The sequence below is a fragment of the Triplophysa rosa genome, linkage group LG5 (genome assembly GCF_024868665.1).
Source record: "Triplophysa rosa linkage group LG5, Trosa_1v2, whole genome shotgun sequence".
Taxonomy (NCBI): domain Eukaryota; kingdom Metazoa; phylum Chordata; class Actinopteri; order Cypriniformes; family Nemacheilidae; genus Triplophysa; species Triplophysa rosa.
Genome location: NC_079894.1, coordinates 22,234,262 through 22,259,908, shown reverse-complemented (window position 1 = coordinate 22,259,908; position 25,647 = coordinate 22,234,262). Strand labels below are relative to the sequence as shown.

General features: G+C 40.6%; 1 protein-coding gene across 2 annotated transcripts in view; it reads right to left on the bottom strand.

Annotated features, from left to right (window-relative positions):
• Positions 1-17,361: 17,361 nt before the first annotated feature.
• gpc5c (glypican 5c) overlaps positions 17,362-25,647 on the bottom strand; it is a 132,872-nt gene continuing 124,586 nt past the window's right edge. For both annotated transcript variants that reach the window (XM_057333374.1, XM_057333375.1), the window contains one exon: positions 17,362-20,441. In XM_057333374.1, the coding sequence (XP_057189357.1) occupies positions 20,287-20,441 (155 nt within the window). In that variant the 3' untranslated portion in view covers positions 17,362-20,286. The remainder of the gene's footprint in view (positions 20,442-25,647) is intronic.

Below are 25,647 nucleotides of genomic sequence, written 5' to 3'. Positions count from 1 at the left end.
GAGAGCAAACGGTTCTGCATGCTCTCGAACCATATGCGCAGAGCGGCACGAAGAACACACATATAAAACAAAGGAGACGTGAAAATGTCTTGGTTACGTATGTAACCTCAGTTCCCTGATGGAGGGAACGAGACGTTGTGTCAAACTGACAGAATGGGGTTTGATCATCTCTGATTGTACTTTTAAAAGGCCAATGAACTTGGTGAATGGCATGGCATGCCAGTCTCCACCCCGTACATACGGGCATAAAAGGAAGATGGCGTGCCCATTCATTCACCTTTGGGCTGAGGAACCTGAGAGGCATTCTCGGTTGCTGCAGCAGACGGTGAAGCACTGTGGCATGAAGGACACAACGTCTCATTCCCTCCATCAGGGAACTGAGGTTACATACGTAACCAAGATGTTCCCTTTCTGTCGGTCTCCCAACATTGTGTTGACAGAATGGGGTTCGTATACGAAACGCCACGGTGCTGCGCCACGTCACAACTTCTAGCGGAGCGACACTGACTGGCGTGGGCGAGTCACAAGTGAGCGTATCCGCGAATTGTAACCTTCCAGTGGTGTAGTAAGGCATCAATTGTGTGAATAAGACGAGCTCTTACTAACAGCCGTACAGGTGGTGGCCTTTGCTACTCTAGGGGCGAGATAGCCGCCCGGCACCGTAAGGAACACTGGGAAGCACTATCCCCTCGCCTGAGGGGGGAACGCTACAGAGACCACATCTGCCGTACGGAGATAATACGTGGAATACCTACACGGTCTCACCAGTGGGAAGATCTCATGGGAGTAGTAGTGCGGGGCCCCAACCAGGGGTGCACAGAAGCGGTGGAGTCCACCAAGGGGAGGTCACAGGTTAACCGACAGGGGAACCAAGAGTGAGGAAACGTCACTACGTGTGGAGCACTAGCTCAGGTATAGGGGTTCACCTCGTGAGGGAAACTCACCTATACTGGGCTTGGAATACGAGCCGCTCTGCCCGGCTTGTAAGCTCGAAGTGCTTAGTGATGGATGGAATGCTTATACTTCATCCAGTGGGGGAAATAGGGAAGCTGGAACAGCGCACTGACTCACCTGATGAAGAGGAGGAGGCGCTTCGCAGGCGTATGCACAGCCGGCCGTCGGTCTAACCTGGTGTGCAAGACGCGGGCAGACACCAACTCTACACGAAGTTTGTAGAACCTCGTGAATGTATTGCGTAGTCCAACCCGCAACTCTGCAGATGTCTGTCAGAGAGGCGCCCTGAGCCAGTGCCAGTGGGCATGGGAGATCTTGGGATCGGTACGCCAAGGTAATGGCGTCCATGATCCAGTGCGCCAATTTCTGTTTGGAGACAGCTCTCCCCTTCTGCTGTCTTCCAAAACAGACAAAGAGCTGCTCAGAGCTCAGCAAGTTCACCACCTGTCCCTGAAGGGAGTGATGGGATCTTTGGGCACGTAGCCAGTCCGGGGTCTCAGCACCCCGTGGGCTTCACCCGGCCCGAACTCTAGGCACTCGTTGGACACAGAGAGTGCATGCAGATCCCCTACCCTCTTGGTGGAAGCGAGCGCCACTAGGAGAATCGTCTTCATTGTGAGATGAGGTAGAGCGGCTTCCCTAGGGGCTCAAATGGGGCCCCAGGCCCAACAGTACAACATTAAGGTCCCAAGAGGGTACGCAGGATGGTCGGGGAGGATTCACCCTCCTCACGCCCCTCAGGAATCTGATGACAAGGTCGTGCTGCCTGAGAGACTTACCTGCCACAAGAGTGTGATGTGCAGCAATGGCGGCAACATTTACCATGAGCGTGGAAGGAGAGAGGTTGCTCTCTAACCTTTCTTGAAGGAAGGACAGCACGACACTGATCGCACAATTCTGTGGGTCCTCCATACGGGAAGAACACCAAGATGAAAAGAGGCGCCACTTGTAGGCGTACAGTTGCCTAGTGGCTGCTCTTGCCTGAGTGATAGTACTCATGACTGCAGGAGGCAGGTCACTCAGGATCTTCTCGTCCCATCTAGGCAGACGTGGAGGTTCCAGAGGTCTGGTCTCGGGTGCCACACCGTGCCCTTCCCCTGAGAAAGAAGGTCCTTCATCAGGGGAATCGGCCAGGGTGAGTTGCCGTGAGAAGCGTTAGCTCTGAGAACCAAGTCTGGTTGGGCCAATAGGGTGCAACCAATAGAACATTATGCTCCTCTTCCCTGACCTTGCACAGGACCTGTACTAGCTCCGTGCCGAGGGGGGCCTCGGTCAGGGCGTACCAAAGGGGACAATGGGTGGTGTCCAGGGAGGAAAAAGGTCCACCTGTGCCTGCCCGAACTGCTCCCAAATGAGCTGGACGGCGCGGGGATGGAGTAGCCACTCTCCACAGAGCGTGACCTGCCGAGAGAGCGCGTAGGCTGTCTGGTTGAGGTCGCCCGGGATATGAGTGGCCCGCAAGGATTCAGCTGACTCCAGAGGAGGAGGCGTTGGGCGAGTTGCGACATCTGCCATGAGCAAATGCCACCTGGTGGTTGACATCACCTGGTGGTTGACATACACCACGGCAGCTGTGCTGTCCATGCGGAGCAGCACGTACTTGCCCTGAATGAGAGGAAGGAACCTCTTCAAAGCAAGCCAAGCAGCCAGCAACTCCAGGCAATTGATATGCCACTGCAGGATGGGTCCATGGTAACAGAGTCCAGTTCCATACAGAGATAAGAGGTGCTCTGCGTAGGGGAGAGCTCGCTCTTTTCCCAGTTGACCTGTAGACCCAATCGGTCGAGGTGCCGGAGCACAAGGTCCCTGTGCGTACACAACAGATCTCACGAGTGAGCCAACATAAGCCAGTCGTTGAGATAGTTGAGGATACGCACACCCTGCTCCCTGAGGGGAGCGGGAGCAGCCTCCGCGACCTTGGTAAAGGCATGGGGAGACAGGGCCAGACCGAAGGGCAGGACCTTGTGCTGGTATGCTCGACACTCGAAGGCAAACCGAAGAAACGGTCTGTGCCATCGGAGAATCGAGACATGAAAGTACGCGTCCTTCAGGTCAATAGCCACGAACCAATCCTGATGTCGGACAGACGTCAGGATGCGCTTCTTCATCAACATTCTGAATGGGAATCTGTGAAGGGTCTTGTTCAGAGTGCGCAGGTCCAGGATGGGGCACAGCCCCCCATCTTTCTTGGGGACGATGAAGACATCTTGGCCAGAGAGACGGGCTCGATCGCTCCCTTCACCAGAAGGGTGGCGACCTCATCCTGAAGCACGGGAGCATTCTAGGTGCAGAATTTCCCGAAACTTGGGCGGGCACCTAGCGAACTGGAACGCGTAGCCTAGACGGATCGTCCTTACTAGCCACCGCGACGGGCTGGGGAGCTGTGACCAGGCCCCAAACACCTCGACAGAGGAACTAGCGGGGAGATCTGCAACATCGCCCCCATGGGGGGAGGTTCTGTGGTTGGCAGAACGGCTGACTCACCAGGGACAGGACCCTGGGGAGGCGAGCGGGTCTGCTGACTTACCTGCCTTAAGTCTTTGCTGCATGACGCACCGTCAAGTGGAGAGTGCTGAGGACTGCGGGATTGGCTTGACGCAACGTCGAGTTGAGGCTGCTGCATGCTGGAACACCCAGGGAGAAAGGAAACTCTTTTAGAGACAGATTGGGTGCCAGGCCCTGAAAAGGCTTGAGGTGGGATGTGGCAGGGCCGTCCCAGTGCTGCCCGAAAGCGGTGGTATCGCTGTAGCTGTGCCCGATGTGGTCGGTTGTCGACAGGGATCCGCTATGGGACGGTCAACTGCCGCCCATCGGAGACAGGTTAGGTGAGCGTAACGGAGCCTGGACAGTCAGCGGCATTGCAGCAACAGGTTAACGTCCATGGGAACCCCCATATCACCATCTCAGACAATGTTGTGGCTTTGTCCAAAAAGAACACAGCCAACCGTGACAGCAAAACCTTGATAGACATGTCTCGCAGTGCAGACATGCCGTATCCACGAACGCTACTTCAGCATGCTGGTGACCCAGACATGGGATGCAGGTATCATGCCTGTCAGACTCGAGGACGAGGTGGTCACATCCAAGATTACAGTGGCGAGACATGCCTGGCGACAAGTGCACGCTGTGAGAAATTTAGCTCTTTTAGGAAATTTGCTCTAATAGACACCTTTGGCTCGCTACCAAAACGCCCAGGGGAAATTGCACAAACCAGGATGAATCCGCTGCTCTGCGTCGTAGAATCCATGTAGATAATCAGGAGATAATGCGCTCAGCATTTCAGCTTAGCAGATTCCGAAGAACAAAAGGTGAATGAATGGGCACGCCATCTTCCTTTTGTACCCGTATGTACGGGGTGGAGACTGACATGCCATGCCATTCGTCAAGTTCATTGGCCTTTTAACAGTACAATCAGAGATGATAGGTTCTCAAGATCAAACCCCATTCTGTCGGTTCGACACAATGTCGAAAGACCGACAGAAAGGGAACCATTTTTGACCATGGACACACACAAGTTGTATTTAGAAGAAATCAACATCTATTCGCACATCTTATCATTTTAATCATAATTAGTTGTAGGACTTTTTGTATTACTTTTTTATAGGGATGCACGATATGTAAATTTTGGCCGAAAAATGTAATAATTATACGAATTATTTAACACTGGAAGCTGATAATCGATATATTGGCCGATATACAGCACAGTATCTAAATATTAATATAACATCTGAGACTAAAACAAAAGGCAAAAAGTGGACAACTGCTTCTATTTGAAAACAATCACAGCAGAAAACAAGGTAACCATTAGTTTTCTTATTTTCTCTGAAAAGCCTACTTTACACTAGTTAAAGATTCTTTAACTTCTAAACTTCTTAACTTCCAGAGCAACCCAGAAAAATGTTCTTAATAGCCACATGTCTAACAGGTGTAAGACAGAAAGCATTCAGACAGCAATCAGCTTAAACAACATGCTTTTGTTCCTATAATTTATAAATATCTGCATACTGTACCTGCATTAACAATGTTTTGCTAATAGCAGTATGTGAATGATCATGACAGAAATACAGTACTGTACTGGATTTTAAATGTGAGCAGCTGAAGTGGTTTAACCATAATTTATTTAACCCGATCGTAGCCGATAATTTATCGTGCATCCCTACTTTTTAATTTATTTCATCAGCTTTTTAGCAATACAGTTGATTGCAATGTTCATGAGGCTACTCATGGCGGCATAAGACATGGATTTTTTTTTCAAAACGGCAGTTTAACAGAACATAGCCTACTCCTGTTTTAATGTAAGAGACCACACATCATCTTTGTTATTGCAAATTCAAAATAAAGGTTATTTTATAGTCATTATTTTAATTAATCCCTCTTTAGATTGCTGTGTCCAGAGGTTTGTCTCTCAAAGAGCACAATTTAAGGATCTCGTGCATGGCATATTATTTGATAAACTGCAGATCACATCTTTTCCTCTTCACGGTAAAACTCCTTTATATAAGCCTAGCTTTATCAAAACCCCTAAAAAGGGAGTCTGTCAAAGCACTAAACATAAGTGTCACATACTGGCGCCTTTAAATATCCCAATTCCAAAGCTGTTGAGGTCTTTTGTTCTTAATCAAAAGGAAAAGGACTTCATGGGAAAATTGCTCTCTCTACATCATAACCGGGCGACACACACTTAAGATAAATCAACCACACATTCGGCAGAAACCAACATGCTTGAGGAAAGACTGAGCAAAGACCTGCCGCAAGCTAATGATCTCTGTAAAACAAAAGCTTGGCTGTCTGAAAGGGAACGCATTAAAGTTGGTTTTGAAGAGTGGCATGGCACAGGGATGCATGAAACAGCCACATCAAGACTTTCAAGTGTTTCTTCTACCTGCATTCAATGCCAGGAAATGATGGAACCATTGCATACGAAAATGACATCTAGTCTTAACGTCAATAGGTTTGTGTGAGGTTAGGTTTAGGGGTAGACAACAGAATTTCTTTAGCCTGGTATGAAAACAATGAAAGTGTATGAGATGTCCTCACTACAGTCAAACAAACCTGCGTGTGTGAGGTTACGCTTCAGGCAGAAGGTTTCTCAGTATTGATTGGAGGGCGTTTCTCGCCCTGAGGGGGTTTTGGCTTCTGTGCCCTTGCATTCTTAAATATACTGGATCAATAGGACCCTAAACCGCTCTCTCTCTCTCTCTCTCTCTTATAGACAGGCATGCATCCTCATGCACAATCCATTCAATTAACTGCCCGTCTGTCCATCTCCAGTATTTTCTCCAGACAGTCTCTCTCTCATTTGACATCATTTTGCATTGGAATTTTAGCTCCATTTCATCTTTGCAATGATCGTTGACTCATGAGCCGCAAAGAGAGAAAGATCTTAAGAGGACGAATTAGAAAGAAAGAAAAACAGAACGAAAGCGTGAGAGAAGCTCCTATGAAAGATCTCTTTCTCTCAATTCTCCACAGCTCTGTGTACACACTTGGCATTCAGTTGCGTTTAATGGGCTCTTTTGTACTGGGAGAACTGGGAAAATGTACAAAACTCCATAGGCTGGAACCACAGAGCACAGAACTGATATCTGATCCTTTTTTAACTGAAGTATAGAAGAGAATTCAGACCTTCAAAGACATATCATGGAAGAAAGACTGATTTATATTTGGCGAGTGGCATTCAAAAATTGAGCACGTTGACTAGCCAAGGAACTGAAAGTATAGGTTAATGTGTAAAATGAGTTATTGAATTGTTTAAGGTTTCTTGGTGATTCTTCTGTCTGTAAAATATGTAACTAGAGAGAAAAGTTCAGAGGAGGAGGTGCTGGAGGACTTGTTGAGGTTGAAAAGCAGCACAGAGACAATTTACAGTTATCAATCAAATACATTTCCATACATTAGATGTTATTTTTATTGCGAGGAGAAAAATTGTTTTCATGGCTTTTGCATAACACTTCAGACTGCACGGCTATTATGAGAGATGCATTTCTTGTATACATTTATTCATTTTTATATGATTTCTTTAAAGATTTTTGACCAAAGTTTCTTGATAAAAATGCTAGGTTGTTTTAAAGGTCCAGTCTAGCAGCAAGGTTGCGAATTGCAAACAACCGCTCACTCCACCCCTCCCCCTCCCGTTCGAAACACTACGACGGCTGACGGAACATGGCGCATTACATGCAAGGGGACCCGCGGTGTATGTAGATAGAAATAGCTCATTCTAAGGTAATAAAAACATAACGCTTCATTATGTAAGGTCTTTATACACCTCTGAAGACATAGTTATGTATATATATTGCATTTCTGTCAATAGATCCTCCAAAAAATTACACACTGGACCTTTAACTTGTTGTTGGGTAAAGGTATGGAGAAATTCATCATCCGGTTTAAATAAACCTATGTTGGGTTATTTTACGGTTTGGTCAAATATGGATATTTTCTATAGAAAAAATAAATACAAAATTTTAACATTTTAAAATTACACAATAAAGAATCAACCCAGTATTTTGCTCTGTTTTCCTGCCTTCATGCTGGACAGAAACCTATTTAATTTGCGTCATTTTGCTACTTGAAAGCTGGTTTAGCAAAATTACAACTTACAGTCAATAATCATACATTTGCATTGGCGACATCTGAGGTTGGTTAATTAAATCATTTTTAATGTCAAGCAAATAATTTGCAGATGGTGCGACTCCAGCAGCGTTTTTGACAGTTTTATAAGAATGTGAATAGGAATGATGCTTCTGTCAACAAGCACCATTGTGCTTCTGTCAAAGCTCGATAACCACCATTCAAACAAACCCAAAAATGAAGATTATTTCACCATTATTTCACCATTTATTCATATTCATGTCATTCCTAACCTATATGGCTTTCGTTTTTTTCTGAAGGACACAAAATAAGATATTTTGAAGAATGTTGGAAACCAAACACATTGGCCCCATTGACTTCCATTGCATGGACACAACAGCACCAAAAATGAAGATTATTTCTCCATTATTTCACCATTTATTCATATTCATGTCATTCCAAACCTATATGGGTTTCGTTTTTTTCTGAAGGACACAAAATAAGATATTTTGAAGAATGTTGGAAATCATACACATTGGCCCCATTGACTTCCATTGCATGGACACAAAACCACCAAAAATGAAGATTATTTCACCATTTAATCATATTCATGTCATTCCAAACCTATATGGCTTTCGTTTTTTTCTGAAGGACACAAAAGAAGATATTTTGAAGAATGTTGAAAACCAAACACATTGGCCCCATTGACTTCCATTGCATGGACACAAAACCACTGAGACATTTCTCAAAATATCTTTGTGTTGCTCAGACAAAATGACATGATGAATACATCTACATGTTTATGTTTGGGTGTACTTTCCCTTTAAACTAGTTTTGTTATGCTTCTGTTCATAAGATACATAGCATAATTCACATTTGACACAAATTCACATGAAAGGCTAGGGACATATATTTAAATTATGTTGTATGCATACGTTGGTCAGGATAATACATCATTCATGTCACTGATGCTATCTTTATCACTCGTCCTATCCACAGAGCCCACATTAGGTCCTAACGAGTCCATATTGAGCCGAAGACATCCATCTTCCTCCTGTACATTATTTACCATCTGCATGTCATTGAGTGATAGCCGAATACAAACACAATATAACGCGCTCACTGCTTCCTCTTTCTCTTCTGCAGTAGCTCCTCCATAGCTTCTGTGTTTTCATTTAATAAACCTCAGAATATCTTCACATTCCTGTGGGATCGACCTTTATTATCTGGATCTGGACGCACATCACATCATAAGCCATGTTTATTTCCGTTGCTGCTCATACACTCAGATATGAGTTAATAGGTTCAACCCTTCAGCCACTACAGAGAGAGAGAGAGAGAGAGAGAGAGAGGATAAAGAAACAAATGCTAGAGTCTGTGTGCATGTTTATATAGTCGTCTCTATATTATTCTACCTCCATCTAAATCTGCAGGTGTGCATTAGTCACAAACTCATTACTCGCTGGTGAAGACCCAAAGGAAAATGTTATTGCTCAGATGTTTCTCCTAATATTTCACCCAGAAATGAAAATGCTGTCATCTTTTACTCATTGTCATTGTTCCAAACCTTTATGACTTTCTGGGACACAAAAGGGATCCGCTGTTTTTTTTATAATTAAAGTGCACAGTGACTTGTGGTTCTCAAAGTGATAGTTCACCAAAAAATGAAAATTCTGTCACCATTTACTCACCCTCATGTCATTTTTAAACCTGTATTACTTTCTTTCTTCTGCAGAACACAAAAGAAGATATTTTGAAGAATGTTGGTAACTAATCAACGGCGGTACCCATTACCTTCTATTGTATGGACACAAAACCAAATGAAAGTCAATGGGTACCTCCATTATTCATTTTTTAACATTCTTCAAAATATCTACTTTTGTGTTCTGCAAAAGAAAGTCATACAGGTTTGAAATGACAAGGTGAGTAAATGATGATAGAATTTTCATTTTTGGGTGAACTTTCCATTTAAGCCCCTAAGAAGGTACAAATTTATGTTGTTTGTATAATGCCATAAGCATATATAAATATAAGAAAAAGCATAAATATCTAATTCAAGCTTGTGAATTTCAAAAAACATGGAAACCAATTTAACATACAGTAAAAGGTACACAAGTTAATGTTTAGATAAAATGAATTTGGAAGAAATATGGATGTTCTGTCTTTAATACCTTTATTGAGACGCTAAGTGTCATGATCCTGTCCTCTTGTCCAGAGTTTCCTAGTTTTGTGGACAGGGTCATGACAGTACCATGTCTTGTGTGTGTGTGCGTGTGTGTGTGTGTGTGTGTGTGTGTGTGTGCGTGCGTGCGTGCGTGCGTGCGGCGTGTCGTGTTGTTTTCTTTTAAGCAAGTGCTAACTCCACCTGTTAACACTTCTCGTTGTGGTAGTGTGTGTTGTGCGTTTGCAATGTGGTTGCCCGTTGTGGTTGTGTTGTGTGTGTGTGTGTGTGGGTGTGTGTGTGACGTGTGGTTGCTAGCGTGTTGCGTGTGTGGTGCTGTCAAGTTTGTACATCCCGGTGGGACCAGGGGCAAAAAAGCTAATAAATTGTACAGAACAATATTTTTTACAAATCTAAAAATGCAAAAAGTGTTCTATGATCTTTAGGTTTAGGGATAGGGTTAGGGATAGAATATACAGTTTGTACAGTATAAAAACATTACGCCTATGGACTGTCCCCACGGGGATAGTCAACCAAAGCCGTGCGTGTGTGTGTGTGTGTGTGTGTGTGTGTGTTATGTCTTGTGTGGAGGCACGTGGCTGTTTGTTATGACATTGCGCCACGTGTCTTCTTGTCTCGTGCTTTGGCCCCGCCCCCTTGTTTCCCCTTCATTGTCCCATTAGTGTTTCATTCCCCTCACCTGCCCTGTGTAATCACTATCGTTAGCGTTCCCCTTTATCTAGCCCCAGTTCCCTCTGTCCAGTGATGGTTCGTTTTATGCCCTCGTCCTGCTATCATGTGTTAGTCCAGTGAGGTTACCCTTTCGTCCAAGTTTCCCTATAGCCTTGTCTTGCCTACCGTTTGGATTATTGTTTATCTTTGGACTGCCTTTGTTTTGCCCCTCCCCTGAGGGTAGTGTTTGTTTTAGTCTTGTTTTGTTCGTATTTTTCCCCATCCTGGGTTTTTGTTTCAGTTTTTATTTATAATAAAACTTTCTGTTCACTCCACTCTGTCTGCGCCTGCTGCCTGTAACTCCCTGACAGCTAAGCATCTGAATAAGTAAATACTGTAAGAAAACTGCAAACAAATGCTTGAACTGCAGAAATCTTGTTTGTTTTTCTTACATCTGGGACATGACGGTTGAATAAACCTCTGCGTTTCTTATTCCAACAGAGGATCCAAAATCATATACTCATTAGTAATAAAGTCAGAAACCGGCAATTTAAAGTCAAGCTCTCCAGGACCGATGTGCCGCCTCACTCCAGTTCTAAATTCTGTACTGCTTTTATTCTGTATTACCAGCTCAGATTTGGAATTAAGTCACTGCTGACAAAATTATAAAGAAAAACACAAAGTGAGAAAGAATGAAAGCGAGACCAAGAAAGATGAGTGTTTTAACATATATGCAAGAAGCATATGTTCAGGTTCACATTTCGACTCAATTGTTTTGGCTCTAAACATTTAGAAAAGAATGAAAGAGAATTGCCAGAAAGAGACAGACAGACAGAAAAATGGGTGTGAGATATACAGAAGTTAAAAGGAACAGTGAGAGTAAGACAGACATGCAGAAATAGAGAGAGTGACAGACAGGATTATAATAAAAGAAGAGCCCTGACAGACAGACATGAACAGAATAAAAGGAGAGAACACCGGACAGACGGAGACAGGAGCAGTGAGAAAGAGGCAGATTGGAATAGAGTGAAAGTGGAGCCTGAGACAGACAGGAGCAGTCAGAAAGACAGAGAAAGAGACAGACAGGAATAGAATGACAGTGAATGTGCTCTTGTGTTTGGGTTCCTCGGCTGACGTAGCTTTGACTGCATGCAGAGAGAAATCACTATTTATGGCTTCCAGATATACAAGCCGACCATGTTTTTATATTCCACCGCTGTCAGACCAACAGGTAACTCCTGTCTCCTGTGAGAAAGACAGACATTACAAGGGGGAAAGTATGACAGAATTGATTATATGATGGTCAAAACACATTTTGCACATTCCCACAATGACATAATCTGAGAAAAGATAAAAACGTTTTGTCTGTAATTGAAACTCTTGTAGCCTATAAATGCTGGTGGTAGAAAAATGGCAAATCATCTGAAGATGCAAATGTGCAGTTCTTGTAGCTGAACCTGGACCAGGTTTTTTTTACTGTATGAAAAATAAAATAAAATGAATATTTGTTTCATAGACTTAAATCTGTAACTCGATCAAGAGCCGTGGCTATAATGTTTAGGACATACAAACCAACGCTAACTTTAGCACCTGTAGAAAGGAAGGAACTCCTGGGGTAAAATGGGCCACAGGATCGGTTTCTAATATTCGTATAAGCGGCAGCTCTAAATGAAGAGTCAGGAAGACCCTCCAACACATCCGACTGCATTACTGTCTCTCTCTCTCTCTCTCTGTGCTATTTAAAGGTGAAGTGCTGGCTGGGCAGTTGAGTTGGCTCCTGTAGTTGCTATATTGGCGTTAGACTGAGCTGTCGGTGTTACAGACTGAAGAGAGACACAGAAATAACTGCATTCCTGCACACTGAGGCACAGAAAGATTCCACAGTGAGTTTCACATGGAAAGATTTTAATTGAGCTGTTTAAAGAAAGTAAAAATGAAAGAGAAACTTTTGGTAAAGATAAATAAACCACAGACAAGGTTTTGCTACTGGGGATTTCATTTCTTAAAATATCCACAGAAATGAACAAAAGCTTTTTTTATAAAGTTATTATTATTATTAAATATTAGCTTTGATTCAAATCCAAGTGAGATGCTGTGCCATGAGCTGAAGCACCTTAGGAAGCATTTACTAGAAAATGAATCTCAAAAAGCCTTCTTCATTGTGGCAACGGTAATTATCATATTATAATTATCATACTTTGACACCAGGTCTTCTTTGACACCCCGTGACAGTTCTGAAAGTCTTCACACTGAAGTATATGACCTGCTATTAACATAAATTACATATACAGGACCATTGAAAGTGATGGTATAAAACACCTATCTCTGAAGTGTATAGGTTAGCTTTTTTGTAGTATTGGCCAAATCATTTTTTTTTGTAGCCCTTTACATTTCGGTTTTCTCTGAAAGATTTAGACATGGACCGTAGGTTTGTGCCAAGGTCACGATTGAACCAAAGTGATAGTTCCCCCAAAAATGAAAATTCTGTCATCATTTAACTCAACTCAACTCAACTTTATTTATATAGCGCTTTTACAATTTTCATTGTTACAAAGCAGCTGCACATGAGACACATTGACTACAAGCAAAACAATCAAAGTTGTACCTGCAAAAACAAGAAAAGGTTGAAAACACAGAAGACAGACACACCCACACACAAAACACTCCACACACACAACACGCACACGCACCAACACACACAGACACAGAGACACACACACACACGGATGCGCACGCACACACACACAACACACACACACACACACGTACGTACACAGACAAGTACGCACACACACACACGCTCAGTGAGAGCACACATTTAGGATAAAGGAGAGAGAAGCACAGGTCAAATATAACAGATAATAAATTCCTATATGCAATATTAATTAAGTAAAACTTTAAGATTCTAAAGCAGCCCCCCCGGTCAGGCAGATAGTGCAAAAACAGTATGCAAACGGTGGCGAGGAACCCAAAACTCTAATCGAGAAAAAAAACCTCAGGAGAACCCAGGCCCAACCAGGGGATTCCAGTTCCCCTCTGGCAAAAGCTGCTGCCTCTGCACAAGCTCCAGAGAACTTGCACAACAAGGCTAAATAAAATAAATAAACTTAATAATAAAATAAATTATAGTTTAAGATTATCATTAATAATCTAATAGCATTTGAAGTTTTGTGGTGAAGACATGTCAAGAGACCGCGTCCTTCTTTATCCAGCTCTATCATCTCAGCTCTTGTCAGGTCCCCACTTCCCATTCTCCGCTCTACCATCAGGTCAGGCCATGAACTGCATCCTGCTCGCTGTGGTAACCTTGGAACAATGAGACAAGACTGGCTGAGAGTAGAGTACTGTTCTGTACTCTTTGATGCAACAAGTACATCAGTTGTGTTTTTGGTTCCGGTTGATCTAACTAATGCAGCCTAAACCCTCTGAAGATTTATATTATGGAAGAGTAGTGTATGCAAGATTAAAAAGATGCGTCTTTAGTCTAGATTTAAACTGACAGAGTGTGTCTGCCTCCCGGACAGTGCAGGGAAGACTATTCCAAAGTTTAGGCGCTAGATAGGAAAAGGATCTACCACCTGCACTTGATTTTGAAATTCTAGGTATTACCAACTGACAGGACGCCTGAGAGCGTAATGCACGTGAAGGACTGTAATACAAAAGGAGTTCATTCAAGTACTGAGGAGCTAAACCATGTAAGGCTTTATAGGTAATAAGCAAGATTTTAAAGTTAACGCGATGCTTTATAGGTAACCAGTGCAAGGTTGACAGAACCGGGCTAATATGTTCATACTTTTTTGTACGTGTAAGAACTCGAGCTGCCGCGTTTTGGACCAATTGGAGTTTTTGTAATAAGCCTGCAGGGCAACCACCTAACAGTGCATTACAGTAATCTAGTCTTGATGTCATGAATGCATGAATTAACTTCTCTGCATCTGAGATTGACAGCATATGACGTAGTTTAGATATATTCTTAAAATGGAAAAACGCAATTTTACAGGTGTTGGCGACGTGGCTCTCAAATGACAGATTACTATCGAATAGAACGCCAAGATTCTTTGCTGACGACGAGGGTTTTATGGAACATCCGTCAATAGTTAAACAGTATTCTTGGTTGTTACTTATAGCAGTTTTCGGTCCAATAAGTAACACTTCCGTTTTGTCCGAGTTCAGTAATAAAAAGTTGTTACTCATCCAGTTTTTTATATCGACTATGCATTCCATTATTCGATGGAACTGCTGTGTTTCATGAGGCTTCGAGGAAATATAAAGTTGAGTATCATCAGCATAACAGTGAAAGCTAACTCCGTGTCGCTTTATTATATCTCCTAGAGGTAGCATGTATAATGCGAAGAGCAGAGGCCCTAAGACTGAGCCCTGTGGTACACCGTACTGGACTTGCGATTTGCGTGACACCTCATTGTTTATTGCTACAAATTGAAAACGGTCGGATAAATAAGATTTAAACCATTTCAAAGCTATTCCTTTAATGCCGACATAATTTTCGAGTCTATGTAGGAGTGTGCTGTGGTCAATGGTATCGAATGCAGCACTAAGGTCTAGCAGCACCAATAACGAGATACAACCTCGGTCAGACGCCAATAGCAGATCATTTGTAACTCTGATCAAAGCAGTCTCTGTACTGTGACATGCTCTAAATCCAGACTGGAATTCTTCATTGATGTCATTCCTTTGGAGGAAGGAGCATAATTGAGTTGAAACTACTTTTTCCAGAACTTTAGATATGAAAGGTAGATTCGATATAGGCCTGTAGTTCCTTAGTTCTCTAGGGTCGAGTTGGGGTTTTTTGACAAGGGGCCTTATAACAGCCACCTTATATGCTTTAGGCACATGTCCTAATGTCAGAGATGAGTTAATAATACCAAGAAGAGGATCTATAATTTCTGGGAGCATCTCTTTCAGTAGATTTGTAGGTATAGGGTCTAGTATGCATGTTGTTGATTTAGATGATCTAATAATTTTAGACAGCTCATCTTGATCTACGGTATAAAATAATTGCATTTTCTCCTTAAGGGCGCTGTAGTTAGTTTGTTCAGCGGGTTTCACTTCTGATTGCATTGTTATAATTTTTTCTCTAATATCTTGGATTTTATATGTGAAGTAGTTCATAAATTCATCACTGCTATGCTGATATACAGGATCAGAAGTCACTGACGATTTATTTTTTGTTAATTTAGCCACCGTGTTAAATAAAAACCTAGGGTTGTGCTGGTTTTCTTCTATTAGTGATGAAAAGTAGGCGGATCTAGAAGTTTTTAGGGCTTTCCTGTATTTTCGAATACTATCCTTCCATGCTGTACGAAATACCTCTAATTTAGTTTTCTTAAAGTTGCGCTCCATTTTTCGGGCCGCTTTCTTTAGAGCCTGAGTGTGTTCATTATACCACGGTGTGGGGCTGCCATTTTTAATCTTCTTTAAACGTAGTGGAGCAACTTTGTCTAGCGTTACCGAGAAGGTGGAATTAAAATTTTCAGTGGTAATGTCAAGATCTTCAACGTTATTTCTCATGATTTGAGACAATTCGGGCAGATTATCGAGAAACGCATCTTTGGTAGTTGAAGTTATTGTTCTACCATATTTGTAACAATGAGTTTTATTTGCAGCCGTAGGCCAGTGAAGCAAACATAATACCAGATAATGATCCGAAATGTCTTCACTCTGCTGAAGGATTTTAACGTCGTCCACATTTATACCGTAAGACAGTATTAAATCTAAAGTATGATTACGAAGGTGAGTGGGTCCTGACACATGTTGACTAATGCCCATGGAGTTAAGAGTGTCTTTGAAAGCCATTCCTAAGGCATCTGTAACGTTATCTACGTGGATGTTAAAGTCACCAACGACAAGGAGTCTATCTGCGGCCAGTACTAGTTCTGATAAGAACCCACCAAATTCTTTAATAAAATCTGTGTGGTGCCCTGGAGGCCTATATACAATAGCTAGAATCAATTTAAAAAGTGTTTTATCTTTAGTATTAGGTGTTGAAACATGAAGAACCATGACTTCAAAAGAATTATATTTAGAGTTCGACTTCTGGGAAATGCTAAGAGAGTTATTGTAAAGTGCTGCGACACCTCCCCCTCTGCCTTTTAGACGAGGCTCGTGTTTATAATAATAATCTTGGGGGACAGATTCATTTAAAGCAATATAATCATCTGGTTTTAGCCATGTTTCTGTCAAACAGAGCATGTCTATTTTATGATCTGTTATCATATCGTTAACAAAAAGTGCTTTATTAGAGAGAGATCTAATATTTAGCAATCCGAGTCGTAACAGTTGATTATCTGTATTTTGTTCATGTTTAGTTTGTTTAACGTTTATTAAATTACTTTCAAGAGGTTTACGCATTATTTTATGTTTGCTAATCCGGGGGACAGACACAGTCTCTATTTTGTGATGTTTGGGAGAACGGATTACTACATGTTGTACATTTTGTGTATTCTGCGACGTGAGACGGCAAGCAGACAGTTGGTTAAGCCATACTGTCTGCTCCCTGACCTGGGCCCCAGCGAGTCAAGTTTTAGCATTAGCATTAAGACTTTTTGCCATATTTCTAGACAGGATGGAAGTCCCAGCCCAGGAGGGATGGAGACCATCTCGTTTCAACAGGTCAGGTCTGCCCTCAAAACTGTTCCAGTTATTTATAAAAACTATATCATTCTGCAGGCACCACTCAGACAACCAGCCATTTAGTGATGATAATCTGCTATAAATCTCATCACCACGATAAGCAGTGAGGGGGCCAGAGAATATTACAGTGTCTGACATCATGCTTGCGAGCTCACACACCTCTTTAATGTTATTTACTCACCCTCTTGTCATTTAAAACCTGTATGACTTCTTTTCTTCTGTAGAACACAAAAGAAGATATTTTGAAGAAACTTGGTAACCGAACAGCGCCGGCACCCATTCACTTTTATGGTATGGACACAAAACCAATGCAAGTGAATGGGTGCCAGTTAACAACATTCTTCAAAATATCTTCTTTTGTGTCCTGCAGAGGAAAGAAAGTCAAACAGGTTCGAAATGGCACGAGGGTGAGTAAAGTATTACAGAATTGTTATTTTAGGGTGAACTATCACTTATACTACACTTTTAACAAGTTTGACCAATATGGAGATTTGATGGAGAGATTGACAAACATTGAAACAACCACATACTCAATAAAAATGTCTTTACTGTCGCCAGGTTTGTGAAACAAGCAAAGAATTACTTTATTAACCAAATTTTTTATATGCGCTGTGTATATCTGACAGGTCTTTAGTATGAACTGAGCTGTATTCATTCAATGGTACCAACCAAACAAAGATCAAACAAAACACAGCAAACAAACTGTAATCCCAATTCAACTCTCAGCCATTAAAAGAAACAACAGTTGTACTGCACTGACATAAAAAAAGTGAATTTAAATGTGCATATATCCAGTGTGCGAATTACACAGTTTTAAGGGGAAGGTCATCTGTTTTGAAGATATTTCTGTAGGTGGATTTAAGTTAGTCTTGTGCAGCCCAATAGACTTTGGGTGTCATATGCACAGTTTGCAAAAGATGTCCTTTGTTTATCATACACAATTTAACATACAAAAAAATGACAATACAAATGCTTGATTGACGTACTTTCCGTACGTGGTTACCCCCTCACACAAAAGTATCTGTTTTGCAACAACGAAAGTAGGCAAAATTGACTCTTGCCAAACTATTATACTTTGCATCAAGTTGGCCTCTCATAGCTTATTGCTTAAAATGTAGTCAATTTTAACCCCTCCTCTTTGTTTGGACTTTCTTGGGGGGTTCAAACTGTAATCCACACCCTGGTTGTATCTGCTATGGTTGGTTTGTTAATGTTTACAAATGCATGAAGGTTTGTCCACGTTCATATAAAACATCAGAGAATCAATTTCAGATAGCTATGAGAAATGAAAGTAAATCATGTGCAATCAAGAACAACAAATACATAAAAAAAACAGCTTAACGTTAAAAAAAGTTTACAGACTCATTCTACCTTCCTTGCTTCCTCATAAGAACTAAATCAATGTTTTTTAATAATGACTCTTTAATGTTGACACATTACAGGCAATAGAAATGTAAGAACAGATGGCTAAAGAAGCTATTATAGAAAATATTTGGTGTCTATAAACCTCTTGCATTGCTTTGCTTTAAGTTCAGTATTTATAAAAGAAAAGCATTCTGCATATACTGTATCTGTAGGGCTTTAAAATCCCTCTTTTGCATTTTTTACTTTTTTCCATTAAACACTACAGAACATTCAAAGAAAAACCTGTACCACACGTCTGCGAGAATTTCATTTAAACTTGAATTAAGTCAGTTTAGTGCAATTTTATAATATTCTTTGATCAAATTTGCAAAAAACTTGACAGGGTAAACACAACATTCATGCAATCCGTAACGTAGATTTCCTTTTTATGGCAATCTCTGTTTGAAATATAAGATCGCAGGTTACTTTATGTACTTTTCTTTTTCGATCGGACATTACCCATTGATACCAAATATTACAAATAATCGGGATAAGGAGACAATTTAGAATACAGATTTTTTTTACTCTACTTGCTCAATAACTGATTTGTGTAACCAAAAATGTTACAGATTGCAGCTTTTATCATTTCGTTGTTAAAAGTGTGTTTGGGAACACTTTAAACAAACAGGTTTGAAGTGTCAAGGTCAAATCCAATCCTGCTCAGTGTTTTACTCCAACAGTAATGAAACACACCTGACGCTAAACTCAACAGGACTGTGACCCTTCAGGAGCAAAACTGGACATCCTTGTATTAAAGGAATAACTGAAACACTTTAAATCATTCAAAGTCGTGCAAACAGATAACAACAAAGCCCAGGGCATTGCCAAACCTTTGTTGGATTTATGTCACGTCACTTGCAAATGTGTGTGTACCGATGAGATGGATCTTAGCGAGAGCTGTCAAAAAATGCTTGTGTAATATTTTCGTTAAACATTCGTTGCCTTATAAATTCAGCGCCAGTCCAAACTACAGTATTTACATACTACAATGTGCATATCATTCATAGTTCCGTTTCATTCAATAACATTATATCTGTGAGTGATGGTAACGTTCCTCGCTGATATCCACAGCCAGTATGGATGTATTTTCTGCGCTGTCGTCTGGTCATGAGCGATGTTTCTGCAAATTTCCTCATGCATTCCACAGTGCCAAAAAGATGGAGAGATATAGTAACAGTTTTGTACTGATAATATGAACCGAAACAAGACGTTTAGTCTCTTAGCACGAGTCCGCCGCAAAAACAGTGCTGCTACAGAAGCCTGGTTAACATACTGTAATAAAAAAATGGGAATTTTCCGGGCACGTGTTGGTGAATCTCACAAAAGCACTCAAGAAATGTGTGGGTCATATTCTAACCCCCTAAAAAACATTATTTTGCATAATGAGAATGTAGCTGATTCTCAGAAGCTTACTGTAACAAAAATATGAATGATTATTATTTAGGTGTTTGTATCAAGTAAACCCTAAAATAACTATGGAAAAAGTATTTTAAATTGAAATGCTATTTACAGTATACAAAAACACTCACTGTTACAGATATCGTCACATGAACCAATCAGGAAACATACCAACCTTAAAAATTGTGGTATTGCTTTCAAATACTAAATATAACACAGTGATGGTTTTTGGTTCATTCAAATATGATCAAATATGTCACAGATGTGATAACCTGAAACTCAGTGAGTGAGTAATAGTTTTGAGAAACTTTTTTTTCCGAACACTAATGATGAATTTGCATATATATTTTTTTTTTCTTACATGCATAGAATAGCTTCTATATTTTGATTTTGAGGTGAAAATATCACGCATACATTTCTTTGTGAGATTCACCTAGTTGTGCATGAGACCTTTGTGGTTGTGTGTCTTTGGGGGTCTCTCAGATAAAGCAGCACTGTAACCATAGACCGACGGTGATAACAATGACGCTGGCAATTGAAAGAGAAGCATCAGATGTGGGTTTCTCCCGGACCATTGGAGACTCGTGGGCTGGGACATTCACTGTGTTTTTGGATAAATCGGCTTCTGTGAGAGCTGGAAAGAGAGAGAAAATAATCAAATAGAGTTAAGTTTTGTTTCTATACAAAAAACTGCAAAATGACATACAGAACTCCTGCATGGTGACTCGTGGCTGCTCTGTTGACAGTTTCTTATGTGGAAATGTAATAGACAACCCACATTACAACCAATCACGTATAAATATGACAAACGGGGGTGTAACGCAACCCCATCATCCATCTTTGCGTGTGTGTGTGACAAGACCCTACCTTTAAATCACATTAAAAACCTTCCATTACCCAGAATTCCTCAGTGCTGCTGACTTCAGCACTTCCTTGCTCTATCGTGGCCGGATGAAATGTTTTGTAGTTCTGTAATATCTCTTTCTTAAACGCCACCATCACCTCGGCCCTGTCTTCCATGACCTTTACATTAATCTCTCCCTTTATCATTAGTATCTGTCTTTACTCGCTTTTATGACCTTGTAGTCATGTGTTTCTCTCTTCTCTCGCTTTCTCAGCTTTGGGTCGGATCGAAGTGAATTATCCGTGCGTGTGTCCAATGTGTCTTAACACTGGATTAACAGAGATTATGTTGCTGTAGCGCCGTGGCTGTTTTGAAGGCCAAGTACACATGATGGATTTACACAAACAGAAAAAACAGGAGGTGATGATCCGCACACAGCTAAGCTATGATGTAAAATCTACTTTTTTAACATGAATATTTATGCAGTTAAAGTTACAGTACACCCATAAAAAGAAAAATCACAATCATTCACTTCATGGCCAAGTACATAGAAAGTAAAAGTGCATGATGGATTTTTATGACATCACTATGTCCGAAATCCCAGAGATTCTGTGTCCTAATGCTTTTGTTGTTCCTCTAAACAATAGACAATGAACAGACTATCCACGCTGAGAATAAAAGTGATTGTTCTGGAGGAGGAAAGTCATGCGTGTTTGGAGAGGTGTGGATGACACCATGAGAGCTGTTAGGTTTTAAGACAAGAGAGAACTATTGTGAGTCTCTGAGGTCTCTGGAATGCGAGACTTTCCGTGTACTCATAAATTCAGACAACATGCTCATGTACGGTTTAACTGGATTTTAGTCTCTTTGTATTTAATCTCTGTTGTCTTGAAAGCACCGAATCAATCCTACAAAACAATTCGCCCACATAAGCAAACACATTTATTTTAAAAATGGTATCTGCAGACGTTTGCCAGGAGATGAAAAGTCAGCTCAATGTGTGGGATGGAAAACAACATGGAGGCCAAAAACGGGCCTGATCTCATTAGCGGCCACAGGATGGAGAACAAGCTCGGCCTCTGTCAAAACTCTCTTACATGGTAATAAAGTTATCAACTCCACAATCATTACTCTGAATAACAGCAATGGTGTCTGAGAGTATAATTGCCGTCATCCAAAGCGATTATAGGCTAAGTCACCAACTCGGAAATTTCAGGAATATTCTCACAGTGCTGTTTGCATCTAATGCTCAAGTTTATGTTTGTGAATGGTGTGTTTGTCACTGCTGAGTGTCGGAGAAGGTGTCGGGTAAAACTTGCCAATTAGTCACCAATTAGCAGAAAACCCACACAAAACGTCAACATAGCCTTTCAGTACGAGGTTTAGATTCATGCTGTCATAATTGAATTCAGTTTAGAGAGAGATTTTCCAGACGTTGGGTGCAGGTTTGTTGACGTTTGGGATAAACACAAAAACGCAACAGAAGAAACCCCTTACATTACAAGTGTACTGTAATTGTCAAAACATTATTTCCTTGCTTCCCATTTCAGGTGAACTGTACCTTTCCATTTTAAGCTCACCAGACATGGACTTATCATCTCTAGTAGACACTAGAAAAAAATTAAAGTACCCTAATAGTGAAACCGACAACCAAAGAAATAGATTGTGGCCATTCCAGTCCAGTGTCTGCTGAATTTCAACAAAATCAAACTTTAGGAGTGATATAAAGTCATCCAACAGCAATGTGAAAAACTGACAGCATGACAAGACAACTGTCATAAAAATCCAGGTTATAACATCTATAATCTTTTTAAATGCATGTAGAAATATTACTGTTGTACTGCTTAAAAATTAATATGATCTATATAAATGACTGGATTGTTCATGACGTCATTACACTGAAGCTACCGCGCCGCCATGTTGGTATGCCCAAACATTCTATTAAATTAATAGTGAGTTATCACATGTTAATGATAAAACAGTAACTTACAACTCCCCGTTTTTATATCTAAAGTCTCACAGTACAGTACATTCTTACATCGCAAATGTCTTAAAGTCCCCTTGAACCGGAAGTTACGATCGTTTTTACTTCCGTATTTTGCAGTGTGTTCATTTCGTTGACGAAAACTACGACGAAAAGTATTCGTTAACTAAATAAAAATGAATGTATGATAACGAAAACTGTAATACAAATATACTGAAATTTTTGTTAACTAATAAAAACGAGACGAAAATATTCTTGTCCACCTGGCAGACATCAGTTTGTCTCATATAAATGGTAGAGAGAAGTCTCTGGGAGAAGGGGAAGCACAGACATATATTCTGTGTCTCCACGCGGTTTACAAAGCGTCTTATTTTCCTTCACGATCGCCGGTAAAACGCCGCAAAATTAAAGCGCGACTGCAGGCGAGTCACCCCGAAACACATTACAAAGGCAAGCTCAAAGGTTTTTATATGCCTATGTTAACTTATCCGCTAACACGAGCTGCTGCATAACGTGATATGCAACATAAAGTAAGCCAAAAGAAACCAGCGCTGTCCTCTACTGATTATAGAAGTGATGAAGTGAGTCAAACTGTACATTCGAACCAAATATGTAACATGTTTGCATGATTAAAGAAATGTAATACAATTTATATAATATGTCTTTTTGAAAGCTATTTCTCATTCATTGCTGTCTCAAGCAAAGACAGTGCGCTCTTTCTTCAAAGAGGCATGCCATGAGCCAATAGCCTTTGAGTGTGAGCCCTCTCAGAGCGTTTCATTGGTTGAATGAACTGAATGAATACGCCCTACTTAACGAGTCAATTGAGTCAAATGGGATTGAATGAACTGGAAATTGAATGAAATGTCGTTCATTGTTTAATATTCTGTGTTCCAACAATGCATATCTAGTTACTGAACTTTTCTGAAAAATAAAGGCAATGACCTGGTTTAATTTCATTCTAAGGTGAAGTAAATTATATCAAAACAGTTGAATCTTTGTATGGAACTTTTAATTACACCAAGTAAATGATTTAAACCATTTAGATTTTAGTAGACTAAATATAATGTATATTTATTTGACTAAAATGTTTTTCATATTTCGTCGACTAAAACTAGACTAAAACTAAAATGATGGGGTTGACTAAAATGTGACTAAAACTAAATGAAAATTTGCTGTCAAAATTAACACTGGTATTTTGACACATTTGGAATTTCTAATGAGAAAAGTAGTGGCCGTGGCTTTCGTCTTTCTCTGTAATTTGACTGGATGAATAAAAATAGCCGTTGCGTTTTGAAATGGAACTGGCAGCAGAATGACAGTTGAAGGGGAGGAATTAACGCATGCTCCGCCCAAGCCGTCTAACAGTGCATTTTCAGATTTTAACTAAAGATTATCAGGGCACATGAATTTTAAAAATAGAATGACTCACATTGCTAAACTATTTACGATAAACGCTGCAATATTGGATGAAAAAATAGGCATTGTAATTTTTAATTTCACTGGGACTTTAAGCATGTAAATGGTTAATTATTTAAGGTCGGGAATTTTCCCGTCTTATTAGATATAGAGTGATATAGATACAGTATATTTATTACAGTAGCGTACATATCAGGTCAGCAGACTAACGAGACGCCATATGACGAATGTGCTTATTCTGAAATCTAAATACAGGCTGTATATGTTCTTCAAGTCATGAAGCTTTATTTCTAAACATTTACACACGTGCCATAACAACAGTGTGCAATACACGATCACCTTCTATACATTGATTTCTATTCGTCGCAATTCTGCCCAAAATAAACATTGGGAAAAACATCAAAAGTAACAATTAATTTAAACACACATGTGAACTAAAAACTTATCGCGTGCCTAATAAGCTGAAAAACAGGTTATTTTAGATCGTCATTTTGACTGTAAGTCAATGGCGCTCTCTGTCAGTTGGGCATGCCAAGATGGCGGTGCGATGGATTCCGGTGGCTTCACCTCTTGCCGTTGGTTTGGCGTTCTAGGTGCAATCCAGTCATTTATATAGATCAGTGGTATGAACTTGTTTTCTTTGCAGTATTTGAGGTCTGAAAATACAGAGCATCTTTTCTGTTATTTTGACATGTTTCTCCAGTTTTCATTTCCTGCAAATAAATGCAAATAGAAACCATCTTTTTATTTGAAATTTGGGAGAAATATTGTTAGTTCACAGAATGAAACAAAAACGATCATTTACACATACCTTTAAGTAAAAAAACTCAAAATAATTTTAAAAATTTGGTCTCTTAATTTTTTCTGCGGCTATATATTCATACATTTCAATGTGAATGTATCTCTGAGTTAAAGATACTGCAGGAACATATGAGACCGTTCATCATTGAATATTTAAGCAAACATCTTTTAGCTCTCTGGCTTGCTGTTTAATGCTCTTAATCCTGCAGCACGTCTTCCAACTCCTAAAATAAACACTTGTTTATCTTACAAAGCTCATAAACTGGGTACTAAAAATAGCTGCACCATTTACAATATGACCAAAATAGACTCAGACCAAGCAGAAAGAAGCGGAACCTCAAACCTCTGGAGAATGTGCAGTGCTACACCGTCTGCTCGGTTTGCTTTGGAAAAGCTCTCAAACACAACTTTAAAAGATTCATAATAACAAGACAAAAACCAAAACACCTGTTAGCACCCTTCAGAAGCTGCAGTTTGTAGTAACCATGCCAGCGTTTTGGAGTCTGCTGGGGTTTTTTTGTTTTACATTTCCATCTTTGGTTTACTCCACCTTTTGTTTGGTGACCTGTAAGTCCAGGGGTGACACAAGCTGGCTTTACTTAAGAAAGTCAGCGAGAAAGAATGTCTTAAAAACCTATTCATTAACATGTAACCAAAACTGCATGTGCTACAGACATTACTAAACAAAACCACATTGGAACGGTGCTGATTTGACATGACTTCTTTGGATTAATATCTTAAATGTGGTCACATTGATTCTAACCACTCTAAAGGTCAGAATGAAGAAATTTA